Here is a 13,156-nt window from a genome sequence, read left to right as displayed (position 1 = left end):
AGGCTCGTCGGGATCGCTTTAATCCATGCTATTCATCATCATGCACTGCAAATCACAAGCTCCAGTCGCAACTTTCCCCAGCCGCTTCTTGTCCTCCTCCTTGCCGGCGCTGGTCCTGCCGCCTCCGCCCCTGCCCGCGGGGACCCGTTCGCCGCGCTCCTCTCCTCCGACCCTCCGCCGCCGGAGCCTCTCTGCTTGGTGCTCGCCGCGGGCGACGTCCGCTCCGCGCTCCGCAGCCTCCCGAGCCTCGTGCGCTAGCTCTTCTGGTGGGGCGGAGGCCACGAGCCAGACCACCGCCTGGTGGTCCCGCCCTAGCTCTTCCAGCGCACAGCCCATGAGCGGATAAGGGCGTCAGGGACGGATCATGGGGATCCATGGGCCAGACAAGATTGATCCATCTAAATTGGCAGTCTAAACCGAACCAACCCACTAGCTATTCTAGCCCGGTTACCACCAAATCATATTGGCCCAAACACAAAACCAGACCACAAAAACTGGTTTGAGCCCAAACCACTAGCAGATTCACTCACCACCTCGTCAGCGACCTGATCCGCTTCGCCGCAGGAGGAGGAGGAGGCGTGGGGGCCCCGGGTGCCAGCGAGAGCGGGGGGGCAGCTGGTGCGGGTGCGGCTCTAACAGTAACGGATAGGGTCGGCCTGCCGGAGGAGGGTGGAGGGCTTGGCTCGTCGGCTCGGACTCCCCGAGCCCACAGGAAGACGACGGGGGGCGGGGAAACCGCGGGTGGGCGCGGTCCCCTCGCCCACGCAAAGAGGGACGGGGACTCGGGGAGGCTCATCCGCTCGGCCACGGGACACCCGGTGGGGCTCGGATCCTCTGCGCGCCGGCAAAGACCGAGAGAGCCCGGCTGTGGCTGGAGATCCATGATTGATTACGTTGTCACGATGCTTTTGCACTCCAGTCACGGGGAAAACCGGAAAAGGACACGTAAAGCCCGCAAGAAAAACACAATGAAGTTCTTTGTTTATATATATCTATTTATCCGTTCAAAAAATACGTTAATTTCTCACTGGAAACTTGAAAAGAGTAGGTGGTTTAGATATTACGACAGCACAAAAATCATGAATATATGTTCTAAATTTGTAGGACCATCTAGTAAGTTTTTTATGGTTCCAAGACACATAGGTTTAATTTACAAGCTAAAGGTCCGTAAAATTCTATGTGGTAGAATCTGGTAAAATTACCTTATTTCTCATTACTATTTAAATGTAGTTCTTTGGAGACAATGCCAACATTCATGTGAGCATTAATACTATGTATATAATGAGATATAGGTCCAATACTCCAATTATATCGGTGCAATATATGTAGGAGTAACATGGTAAAATGATCTAAGATAATTTTCCAACTATGTATTTCTGATGCACAAAGATTATATACACTATTGTAGTATAGAAATATAAACTTAGATTTCCACCAGAGATATATCAAGATGTGCCAATTGACACGATATAATTATTATTGCCATATGTTATCTCCTAATTTGTAGGTTATAAATATGTTATCTCCTAATTTGTAGGTTATAAATGGAATGTGGTAAAGATATCGAAGAGATACATGCAAACGAACGTAAACACGAATTATGGCTTCCTTTCCTTTTTGACATGCTATATTTATTCCAAGATAAGGTGAGATACGACGATAGACTTCCACGGCTGATTAAGGCCAAGTTTTATTGCACAGTTTTTAAAAACAAAGAACTAGGTAATCATGTCAGGTGAGTTTTATGGGGATGAAATTTTTCTCTCATCTCATAAAACTCCCTCTCATCTCTCCTCATAATAATCATGCTAAGTCATCAAAAATACTGATTTATCATATAAAATTTAATGTATGAAACTCTCTGTGAAACTTCCACTAGCCTAATATGATGCGATAGATAGGAGATAGGTGCCGGATCACCAAGCCAATTGGCGTGCGTTTGACATGCAATCAATTTTGCCCAGTAGCACATGCAAGCCAATTGTGCTTCGTTGCAGAGGATCCCGGGCCTTGCGGCCTCCTTCAGCCTACAAAGACCCCGCGCACTCAAGTTGGCTCCTGGTCCTTGCTCTTATCCTATCCTGCGTTTCGCTTCTTCTTCTTTCCCCCATCTCTCTCTCTCTCTCTCTCTCTCTCTCTCAAGTTGTTGAGTTCCTGTCCCTGTTCTTGGACGGACACATATCCAATCCACCCGAGATTTGCTCAATCGCTCTGAGCGCACACTGGCACCGCCCGGGCCGTCTGATCTCGAGGTGCAGGCGACATGTCGACGGCGGTGGCGGAGGTGCGGCCGGCCTACGGGTTCCCCGGATCCGGGAAGAGGAGCGCCGGCGAGCAGGCGGCCGTGCTGGCGGCCGGGAAGAGGAGGAGCGACGGGTTCTTCATAGAGGAGGACGAGGCGGAGGAGGTGCTGACCGATACCTCGTCGATCGGGGCGCCGTCGCCGTCGGGCTCCTCGATTGGGGAGAACTCCTCGTCGGAGGCCGGCGAAGAGGATGGAGAGGAGGAGGTTGAAAGCAAGCTCAAGGAGGGTGATGCGCTCGGCTGCTTGGACGCCCTCGAGGACTCCTTGCCCATCAAGTGAGTGAATGAAGCTTTCATTTTTATCGTCTTGGCTTGTCCGTGCTTGTTTTACTTCTGCAAATCGATAACTTTTCCCGAAAGGAAATTTTTTTTGGAACCTTTGCTATGTTGATAAGCTTAGTCCTGGATCGCGCGAATGATGTGGGAAATTGCAATTTATGGATTTGCCCACTTTGTAACAGAAATAAAAATAGGAGCTTTGACCGTAAATCGCCTCAGATAGCTCACGGAATTAACTCGAGTTTAATTTGCTGTGATCAGGAAGGGTCTCTCTAGCTTCTACTCCGGCAAGTCTAAGTCGTTCACCAGCCTCGCCGAGGCCACGTCGACGGTGGCGGCGGCCAAGGAGCTGGCCAAGCCAGAGAACCCCTTCAACAAGCGCCGCCGCATCCTGGCCAACTGGTCCCGGCGAGCCTCCTGCAGCTCGCTCGCCACGGCCACCTACCTGCCCCCTCTCCTGGCCCCGGACCACGCCGTCGCCGAGGGGGACGAGGGCGAAGAGGACGACTCCGACGACGAGGAGGAGGAATGCAACCAGCTGCCGCACCGCGGCAAGAACGTCCGGAACGCGCTGGCATTGCCGTTGCCTCCCCCTAGGCTCCTCGGTGTTGGCATGCAGAGGAGGAATGGCCTTGGGAGCTTCAGATCTCCAAGGTCCTTCTCACTGTCCGATCTGCAAAATAGCAGGACTGATGGTAGTAATTAGCAGCTGCAAATTTGCTTCCGGCTTTGGCCCTTCTTTGGCCAGTAGAGATGTAGTAGCCACTTGCTATATAATTCCAGTGTATAAGATCCAACAGGTCTGTTGTGTTCATCCTGGCTTTCTTTGACCTTGTGTACTCCTATGAACTGACCTAACCTGGTATCATTAACTAATGATCATCGTGGTGGTTAGCTGCCTTTGATCCATTTGATTAATCTGCTGCTGTGCCATGATTTGCTTGATAAGGTATCCCATGATTGTACTATGCCGCCAGCTAACTAATCGGTCATCAGGCCATGCCCAATGTTTGTTTGTCGATCAGATGAAATCAAAGTCTGATCTGATCCCAAGAACGAAAGTCACTTTGCAGTTAGCTAACTTTGTTTTGAAAAAGCAGCAAATGGATCCATCCATCCCTGTTCCCCTCATCATTCTGCGTGGTGCGTAGATCGACAACAATGTGAAAAGTTTTTTTTATATAAAAAACCACCCTCTGTTTTAACCAAACATGGGGAGAACAGCAACGGGTTGCCACATAAACAAATTGAAATGCACTACAGAGAATAAAAGTGGTATGAAAGTGAAACTGTTTCGTTTTCTTGGGAAAGTGGTGGGTGAGGTAAAAGGGTGGTAAATCAACATCTTTCTCGACGGCTCTGCCACATCGTTTTCATACACAAAACACAGCACCAGGGCGTCGCATGGGGTCGTGACCTTTCTGATTGCTCATTCTTGTATATTTTTTTGGGTTTCCCTTGGCGAGTACTCCAGTTTTGAGTCAGAGAGGGGACAGACAAGGGGTGGTGATGAGGAATCCTATGCAGATTGGACTGGGATAATCCGCGACCCATCGCGCGTACGATGAAGTTCAGTCTCTCCTCAAAATCTGTAAATATTATTTTTGGACAGCAGTACATGGACTACATGAAGCTCTAACAACTTTTTTAACATTAAATTTTGTTCAAAAAATATTTTATCTCCCTCTTACAGGCTTCGTTTTGAATACCGATTGCACCGTTGTGTTCTACGTGATGAGACGAACAAAACTAGATCACACTTACATATATTTTGAAGATGTTTTAGGTTAGTGGCAACTTATGTGTAATTTTAAGTTTCATATTATTGAATGAGTTGCTACAATATGCATATATATTGTCGAAGGAGTATATACAATCTACATATATAAGTTGCTAGTGTGCCTATAATATCAGCTTACATAAAAATTATACAAATGAGTTGTCACAAACACAAAAATATCAATAAAAGTTGGCACCCATGTAAACCAAAAGTTGCCACAAAAACAAAATTCATTATACACATGAGTTGTCGCACGTTGTTACAGTTATAAGATAAAATTTGTCAAAACAAATATTTATAAATTGTCATAAGAATAATATTGCCACAAAGCATAATGTGCTATAAACACAAGTTGTCACAACAACAATATGTCACATGCATAAGTTTTTAAAAACACAAACATATAAGTAGTAGAAAAGGAGTAAGTTTTGGTACACATAGGTTTATATACACATTGTCATAAAAATAAAAGTTGTTACAAATGTAAAATAAAAGCAGCCAAAAGTTGTCACACATAAAAGGTGTGTGGTAAGTATATTTGCATTTTATATTTGTAACAACTTATATATGTGACAACTTATACCTTATTTGTATGGAAACTTATGTATATTAACCCTTCCGTTTGTGGTAACTTATTCAATAATATCTAATTTAAATTTACATATAAGTTGCTACTAGTGAAAAACATCGTAAAACATATACAAGTAGGGGGTCTAGTTTTGTTCACCTCATCGTGTAGAATACAATGGTGCAATCGGTTCTTGAAACAGAGGTAATATAGAGCAGGTAAAATATTTTTTAGAAGCTTTATAAAAATAATAATATCTATTAGTATGGATGGGAGACGGTACATAAATGCATATACATACAGGAGGGTAAAGCGTGAGCTGATTCGGTATCTCATGCGTGGATTGTTGGGCTGCAAGTGCTGGACAAGCCGGGGAGGAGGGGGGACGTGGGAGGAGCGGCAGGACGGGCCGGGCCGAGACGCGGGAGCAAGCGTCGGTCATTAGCTTTTTCCATGTAGATTGGTTATCCCTAATTGCTCTTTGATTGATGCACTAATCCTTACACTTGCCCCTCCGGTGTGAGCAATGTGTGATTGATAATTATATTAGGTTTGGTGGGTTAGGGAGGGGTGTGTGGGGCCGGGGTGACTGTGCATGTGCTATGTGATCTTATCCTGTTGCACAATTGGCATTGAAATAAAAAATTCTGCGTTCGTACGACGGATTAGCTTATCTTGTAGCATGCTTTGCTTGGACATTTTAATGCCTGGGCGCCTGGTAGTTGGGGGCCTGTCTTTCCAACCAGGGGATCGGAAAAGTTAGGTCAGCTCCAGCCTCCAATGGGACTAGCTGGAAGATTGGAAGAACCATACTGCTAGTAGATTTTTCTCCTTCTCCTTTTAATATAAAAAGGTTGCTTCTTCTTCTTTTTTTTCAGTTGTTATTATTAGCATGGTGGGTTGGCATAAAAGTGGATTCATCACAGGTATAGTCTTCCACAGAAAGTGTAACAATTTGTCGTTTTAATATCAAGGAAAGGCAAAACCTCTTCGTGTGCAAAACGAATGCTTAGATAAGCCTTGCAGCCACAAGGCGAATTTTTACATCCTTTTAATCTCCGTGAAACATCGAATCACCTTTGTCGAGGAAATGACGTTGCTGCTACTACACTGATAAAACAAAATATAAATATAATTTTGCGCATCATGCAAGCATGAGTGTAGCAATGGATAGGCCAGAAGCCAAATGCGTGGCTCATATTTGGACATGTGATCCATGTCTTCTAGATGCTAGAGACTAGGGCGATCCGTTGGGACGAGTACATCAGCATTCGTGATTAAAAAAAAAAGGAAACCGACGCTGAAAAGAAAGGCAACCCGCATCGGTTCACCATATGATCTTACGACCATATTTCCCCTCGAAATCAAGCTTGGTCACTGCTGACGGCGAAATCACAGGTCACGCCATCACTTTTTTTTTTGAGAATCGCTAGAAGCGAGCTTTATTGATTGAGGATAGTTACATCATTAGCTAAAGTATGAATAATAAAACTAGGGGGATCATCGTCCCAAATACAATTCTTCTTTGTGATCATAGCTCGTCTAGCTAATTCATGCGCTACTTGATTAGCTTCTCTGTTCAGATGTTCCATCGAAACCTCCTGAAAGCCACTCCAAATAATATAGCATTCATCATATATTGGTGCTGCTGAGTTGGCTGTAAATCCCCCCTTCATAATATCAACAACTTCCATGCAGTCAGACTGGACGATCAGGCGATTGGCTCCAATATGTTGTGCTAGCATAAGCCCCTCCTTCAGCGCATAGGCTTCCGCCATCGGTGCATCCACCAATTGAGATATGTGTGAACACGATGCCGCAACCATACCCCCCATGCCATCTCTTAAAATCGCACCACAACTTCCACATCCATTATCATCATCATATGAAGCATCAACGTTCAGTATCAAATACCTTTCAGGTGGTTTCTTCCAACCACGTCTAAGCTTAACTTCAGGTTTAGCCGCCAATTTGTAATTCTTGGCTAGGGAAACAATAAACAGACCTGATCTAGATGGAACTTGGACACTCTCCCCATGTGAGATCTGCCTTCTTTCCCACCAAAGAAACCATCCTCCAGTCAACACCAGCTCGGCCAGACCCAAACCAAGCTCCTGGATTTCTTCGCCTCTTCTAATGATTTCTTCTAGAATTGCAGACCCAAAACGGTCTGAATTCAGTAAATTGCTGATCTTATCCCAAATGCCTAGTGACCTCCATACTGCTTTGGCTCTATCACACAAGAATATTAAGTGTTTGATATCTTCAGCACCGGATGGACATACTTGACAGCCCCCTTCTGGAATAATGTCTGTTTGCCAAAATTGCTCTGCATGGCAACAGACCTTTGATTAATCTCCACCCAAATATTTTGATCTTCCCTGGGACATCAAGTTTCCAATGATTCTTCCACACCTTTTGATCACTAGGTCCACTTCCCTGAGGCCGCATGATCTTTGCCTCAAATTTTTCCTTCCATTGCCCATGGTAAGCTGATTTTACTGAGAACAGTCCATTCCTATTGTAGTGCCAAGCTACACAGTTCTCTCTCCCTAGAGTAATTGGGATCTGCAGAATACGATTAACATCAACACCCCAAAAAAATTGACTGAATCAGATCAACATCCCAGGTAAAGTCCACAGGATTGATAAGTTCATCCACCCTTGAAACTAGATTGTTTCCTCTTCGGGTCTGGACTTTCAGATTATGACTACCTGGGATCCAATTATCCTCCCATATTTTAATTTGTGTGCCATCCCCTACTCGCCATATATAACCAAGGTTAAAACAGTCGAGCCCAGCCAAGTGTAAGAACTCCCACTTTTCGCCCTTGCAGATAAAAGTTTCCCGTCTGGATAATACCGGGCTCTTAGAACTCTAGCACATAATGACTCTGGTTCCCTCAATAGTCTCCAAACCTGCTTTGCTAGCATAGCCAAATTAAATGATTGGAAATCTCTAAATCCCATACCTCCTTTGCCCTTGGGCATACACATCTTCCACCACTCCTGCCAATGGATTCTCTTATGGTCATCATCATCACCCCACCAGTAATTTGAGATGGCATTTGTTATTCCTTTGCAGATGTTATTAGGAATTTTAAACACCATCATCGCATATACTAGTATAGCTTGAGCAATAGACTTAATAAGAATCTCCTTACCTCCAAAGCTTAACAGCTTCTCCTTCCACCCATTAATTCCTACAGTTCACCCGATCAATCAGATGACAGAAACAGTCACTCCGGTCAACTCCCACCATCGCCGGTAAACCCAAGTAGTTATCATTAAGAGCTTCATTCAAGATATTCAGAGTTTCACATACTTCTGTCTTGACATGTACCTCTGTGTTAGCAGAAAAATGGATGCTAGATTCTGCCACACTAATTCTCTGCCCTGAGTTTTCACAGTATCGATGCAGAATAATCGCTAGGCAATCAGCATTCTTCTTATCCGCATGCATCAGTACAAGAGAATCATCTGCAAAAAACAAATGAGAAATTACTGGAGCTTCTCTACAAACTTTGAGTCCCTCTAACTCCCCCTTCTCCTCCGCTCCCTTGATCATACAAGACAGGCCTTCAGCTACCAATAAAAAAAGATACGGCGACAGCGGGTCACCCTGTCTCAGTCCCCTCGTTGGTACTATAATATCGGTTTCTGTAGAGTTGAACCGCACTCTATATTTAACTGAAGAAACACAGGCCATAATAATTTTCACCCATCTTTGATCAAAACCAAGCTTCAACATAATTTTTTTCCAGAAAGATCCACTCCACTCTATCATAAGCTTTCTGCATATCAAGTTTTCCTGCACAGAGACCCCTTTTCCCCTTCTTTTTCTTCATAGTATGGATACATTCATATGCTAACAGAATATTATCAGTTATTAATCTCCCTGGCACAAACGCACTTTGGTGGTGGCTAATTATATCTGGTAAGATCAGTTTTAATCTACTCGATAAAACCTTGGAAATTACCTTGTAAATCACATTGCATAATGAGATAGGCTGGAATTGAGCCACATTATCTGGATTAGCCACCTTCAGAATTAATACTATTGTCGTATCATTCCACCCTTTCTGGTATAACTGAATTATTGATTGCATATAGAACTTCATTTATCAATTCATCTTCCAATAATTGCCAGAATCGTTTAAAGAAGATAGCATGTAGCCCATCAGGACGTGGGGCTTTAAGATCACCAATGCTGGATAGAGCTTTTTTCACCTCCTCCCTAGAGAAGGGAGCTAATAAAAGTTGGTTCATGTTGGGAGTAACTCTACGGTCTACATCTGTCAATACTTCCTGGTCCACTACCTGCACTTCTGATGTGAACAGATTTGTATAGAAATCTCGTACAATATCCTTCATCGTCCCCAAATCCTCATGTTTCACTCCTTGATCATCCACTAACCCCTTGATCATATTTTTTGTTCTGCGAGCTGAAGCAAACTGATGAAAGAACTTAGTATTGCGGTCCCCATGCTTAAGCCAGTTTGCTCTTGCCCTTTGGACCCATTCCAATTCCTCCTGCTCCAGGAGTAACTCTATGCGGAGCAGAATCTCCTTTTGAGCTGCAGTCGATTCCTCAGAAATAGGACCACGCCTCAGATGCTCCAACTCCCTCTTTAATTTCTTTATTCTCTGGACCGGTCTCTTCAGAACTTCCTGATCCCAAACATGCAAATCCTCATGAACCTCCGTAACTTTCCTCATCAAGGGGTCCTGACCCATTGCCGAGGCACGAGCCACTACTGGAAAACCGGCCTTTAGAACCGGTTGAAAACGCCCATAGATACCGGTTTTCCAACCGGTACCCGCAAACCAAGACCAATGGCCTCGCTCTAGGACACCGGGTTTTTCACCCGGTGCCTTAGGAATCCATTGGTACCGGTTGGAAAGACCAACCGGTACCAAAGCATTTTTGGCAAACAAAAATAAACCCGTTCCCTCCCATCCCCTCTCGTTCCCCTCGCATCGCTCACCAGTAATGCCAAATCATTTGAAGAATCAACGAAAGTATATGAATCGATTGATGCAAAATCCATAGATCCCACAAATCATTCAAAGAATCAATCACAAGATAGATACAAGCCATACAATCCCACATGCATCTCTATATCAGAAAACTAAGAAAAAAAGTTGTTGTTGTTGGCCATTCAAAGAATCATGCGAGGAAGAAGAAGCGCTTGTTGTTGTTGGCCCGGGCAATGGAGTCGACAGCGTCGAGGTTCTTGGCGATGAGCTTATGTGCCTGGCGGCTGCGGATCTCCACTCGCATGCTGTCCGTCTTCTCCACCTTGTCATAGCCTGCCGCCGACGCCGATGCCTTCCTTACTGAGGTGCCACTGCCGCCCCTCTTCCCGGCACGCAGCCTCGACTTGATGCCGTCCACCAGCCGCCCCAGCTGCCCCATCATCACCATCGTCTCGGTCTCTCGCGGCTCGTGCTCTTCCTCCGCCAACAACCCTACGGAACAGCGAGAGGGAGAGACATCGAAATCAAGCACCGCATAATTAAACAACTTCAGTCTTCCAGGGACCGCTAGCTATGCAAATGGAGGCATGACCATGGGTGCGTAGCTGGAATGGAATCGGGTCGGGCATGTACCTTGGCAGGAAGAGGAAGTAGAATGGGGAGCCGGAGCCGAAGCGAAGGCAAGTGCCAGAAGAGACCGGCACACAGGACGACTCAAGGGCGGCTCCCGCGGCGGCGGCCGGCTGCGGCCCGCGCGACTCCGCAGCGGCGGCCGGTGGCAGCCCGCGGCCAGCTGCCTGCGAGCTCCCCCAACTGCCGCCAGGCTCGCCGGATCTAAGGGCCCCGCCGCCGGATCGAGGGGCCTCGACGAGGCACGACGACGGTGGGTCGGGCGAGTGTAGCGAAAATGGCCTCTCATGCCATATTTCAATATAATGTTTTGGTGATTGATATAGACAACACAACACTTGGACTAATATGATTGTTAAGATGACCATTCTCAGGCTTTTAGGTTCAAGTGATGACAAAGAGAAGATAGGCGTAGCTAGGCCCGAAGGAAAATTGTACTCACCGGTGCAACAGACTCAGAGAAGGCCAAATCAGTAGAGTACACCGGTTGAACCGACGTTGGTTTCTGGAGCGTCGATGCAGTTGTCCAGAGACTCCATTTTGGGGGTTTCTGAGATTACATGCACCGGTTGAACCGACGTTAGTTTTGAGAGCGTCGGTCGATTGATCAAAGTAGCCGTTGGAAGCTATAACGGCTAGAAGAAGGGAAAGTACACTCACCGGTTGAACCGGTGTTGGCAAACCTGGAGCGTCGGTTTAACCGACGTTAAGAAATTTTGTCAGCCTTTCCCAACGGCTCTTTTGGGGTGTGTGGCCTATATATACCCCCAAGGCCGGGTCATTTGAGAGTTCTGGAGTTGCTGAAGCCTGCTACACTTGAAGAACACCTCCAACCACCTTAGAGCTTCATTGTACATCATATAGGCTTAAGCACACTTGTGAGAGTGCTTAGTGCTTGATTAGGCTTAGTTCTTGAGAGAACTAGCTTGAGTGAAAGTCTTGCTGCGGCAAGCATCTTGTGTACTCGTCGTGTGACCCTCCGACTTGGTGTGGAGAGGCAACGACACTTTGTGCGGGGAAGGAGACCCTTCTTGGTGAGAATCTCCGATAGTGAAGACGGTGCCGTGGGTGACGCTTCGAGAGAGACGGTGGTGGTGGCCTTGTCTTGGTGACTTGGGGTCACTTAGCTTTTGCTTGCCGGGAGCCTTGGTGGCGAACGCAAGACGGTGATCAAGCGGAGAGACTCGGCATCACACTTGTTCGTATTGGACAAGTGGCCGTGGACGTAGGAGGGACTTGGTGTCCTAACCGAATCACGTTAAATCGTGTGTCTTGGTTTCTTCACGGGAGTTTGCATATTCTCTCCTTTACCTCTTTACTTACCGTATTACGTTTCCGCATTTACTCTATCTTGCGTGCCTTTACTTTCCTAGATAGTTTGATTAGGATTGGCTATAGGTTGCAAGTCTTTTAGGGGTAAGTAGAGAGTAGCATAGATAAACCTTAGTCATAACTAGCATGTGTAGGACGTGTTAGGTTTATCTTATGCAAATAGATTGAGCCCTAGGATAGAAAGCGATTAGCGACCCTATTCACCCCCTCCCCCTCTAGGGTCGGACACCCCGGTGATCCTTACAGCGAGGCACGGCGGCTCCCACGGCCAGCTCCTGCAGCGGCCGGCTCCCACGGCCAGCTCCCACGGCGGCGACGTCCCGCGCACCCTATGGCAGCGGCCGCCGGCTGCCCGCGCGCTTGCGTCCCACGGCCGGCGCCCGCAGCGGCCAGCTCCCACGGCCGGCTCCCGCAGACCTGCAGCGGTGGCGACCTGCGCGTCCCACGCCGGCGGCCGGCTGCCCGCGCGCCTGCGCCCCCCCAGCCGGATCCCGCAGCGACCGGCTGCCCTCGCGCTGCAGAGATAAGAGAGATGAGAGGAGGGTAAGAGAGATAAGAGAGAGGAGCCGTGGCCAGGACTTAAAATATCGAGGAGGGAGATCAGGCCGGCCATCTTTGGCACCGGGTGCTCATTTCAACCGGTGCCATTGTCCGCTCATTAGGCACCGGTTGGTGCCACCAATCGGTACCTATTCCTCTTTGTTCTTTTTCTACCGATTGGTGGCACTAACCGGTGCCTATACTGGGGTTTTGATGCCGGGTGATGTTTTAACCCGGTACCAAACCCCTTATCTTTGAGTGCCGCTGGCCAAAGATACCAGCAGCTGATATTGCAGCCGATACTGATTGCAGCCGGTACTGATGCGTGGCATCAGTACCGGCTGCAATAGCAGCTGGTACCTTTGGCCAGGACTTTGGGCCCATTTTCTAGTAGTGAGCCCAGGCAACCTGAACAATCTCTCCCACCGTCTCTTCCTTTAGCCATCTAGCTTCAAATCTTCTAGTCCTTTTCTCCACCTGAATATTGACCCTAAGTCCCATCTGTCTCTACCACTAATGGCCGGTGGTCCGATTTCACCATCTCCCCATTTTTTAGCTGGGCGCTTGGGAATAACAGGTTCCATTGAGTATTTGCAACACCACGATCTAGTCGTTCTCTGATCCACCCTCTTTGCCATGTAAAATTATCTCCTATAAACCCAATATCAACTAGACCACAATCCATTAAAGAATTCTGAAAAGCTTGGAGTTGAGCTTGCGATCTTGCTCTACCACCTTCTTTC

At 47.0% G+C, this 13,156-nt stretch overlaps 3 protein-coding genes across 3 annotated transcripts; 1 reads left to right on the top strand and 2 right to left on the bottom strand.

Moving 5' to 3' along the window:
* Window positions 1-2,064: 2,064 nt before the first annotated feature.
* On the top strand, window positions 2,065-3,501 carry LOC120661138. Its single transcript, XM_039939858.1, has 2 exons — window positions 2,065-2,580; window positions 2,845-3,501. Exons 1-2 carry the CDS (start codon window positions 2,264-2,266, stop codon window positions 3,287-3,289), a joined length of 762 nt encoding a protein of 253 aa, XP_039795792.1. The 5' UTR covers window positions 2,065-2,263; the 3' UTR covers window positions 3,290-3,501.
* A 5,498-nt stretch (window positions 3,502-8,999) lies between these two features.
* On the bottom strand, window positions 9,000-9,668 carry LOC120662746. The gene has a single exon (XM_039941827.1). The coding sequence runs from the start codon at window positions 9,666-9,668 to the stop codon at window positions 9,000-9,002; it is 669 nt and encodes a 222-aa protein (XP_039797761.1).
* A 433-nt stretch (window positions 9,669-10,101) lies between these two features.
* LOC120662745 lies at window positions 10,102-10,374 on the bottom strand. Its single transcript, XM_039941826.1, has one exon. The coding sequence runs from the start codon at window positions 10,357-10,359 to the stop codon at window positions 10,102-10,104; it is 258 nt and encodes an 85-aa protein (XP_039797760.1). The 5' UTR covers window positions 10,360-10,374.
* Window positions 10,375-13,156: the final 2,782 nt, after the last annotated feature.

The sequence above is a fragment of the Panicum virgatum genome, chromosome 2N (assembly GCF_016808335.1).
Source record: "Panicum virgatum strain AP13 chromosome 2N, P.virgatum_v5, whole genome shotgun sequence".
Classification (NCBI taxonomy): Eukaryota; Viridiplantae; Streptophyta; class Magnoliopsida; order Poales; family Poaceae; genus Panicum; species Panicum virgatum.
The sequence above is the reverse complement of the archived record's forward strand: the minus strand, read 5'-3'. Positions and strand labels throughout refer to the sequence as shown.

What these genes read in the sequence shown, in the direction of transcription:
- LOC120661138 (XM_039939858.1), top strand. Translation starts at nt 2,264, where the DNA reads ATGTCGACGGCGGTGGCGGAGGTGCGGCCGGCCTACGGGTTCCCCGGA. An exon ending in GAGGACTCCTTGCCCATCAA is followed by an intron (nt 2,581 to 2,844) that starts GTGAGTGAATGA and finishes TGCTGTGATCAG; the next exon opens with GAAGGGTCTCTCTAGCTTCT.
- LOC120662746 (XM_039941827.1), bottom strand. Translation starts at nt 9,668, where the DNA reads ATGGGTCAGGACCCCTTGATGAGGAAAGTTACGGAGGTTCATGAGGAT.
- LOC120662745 (XM_039941826.1), bottom strand. Translation starts at nt 10,359, where the DNA reads ATGGTGATGATGGGGCAGCTGGGGCGGCTGGTGGACGGCATCAAGTCG.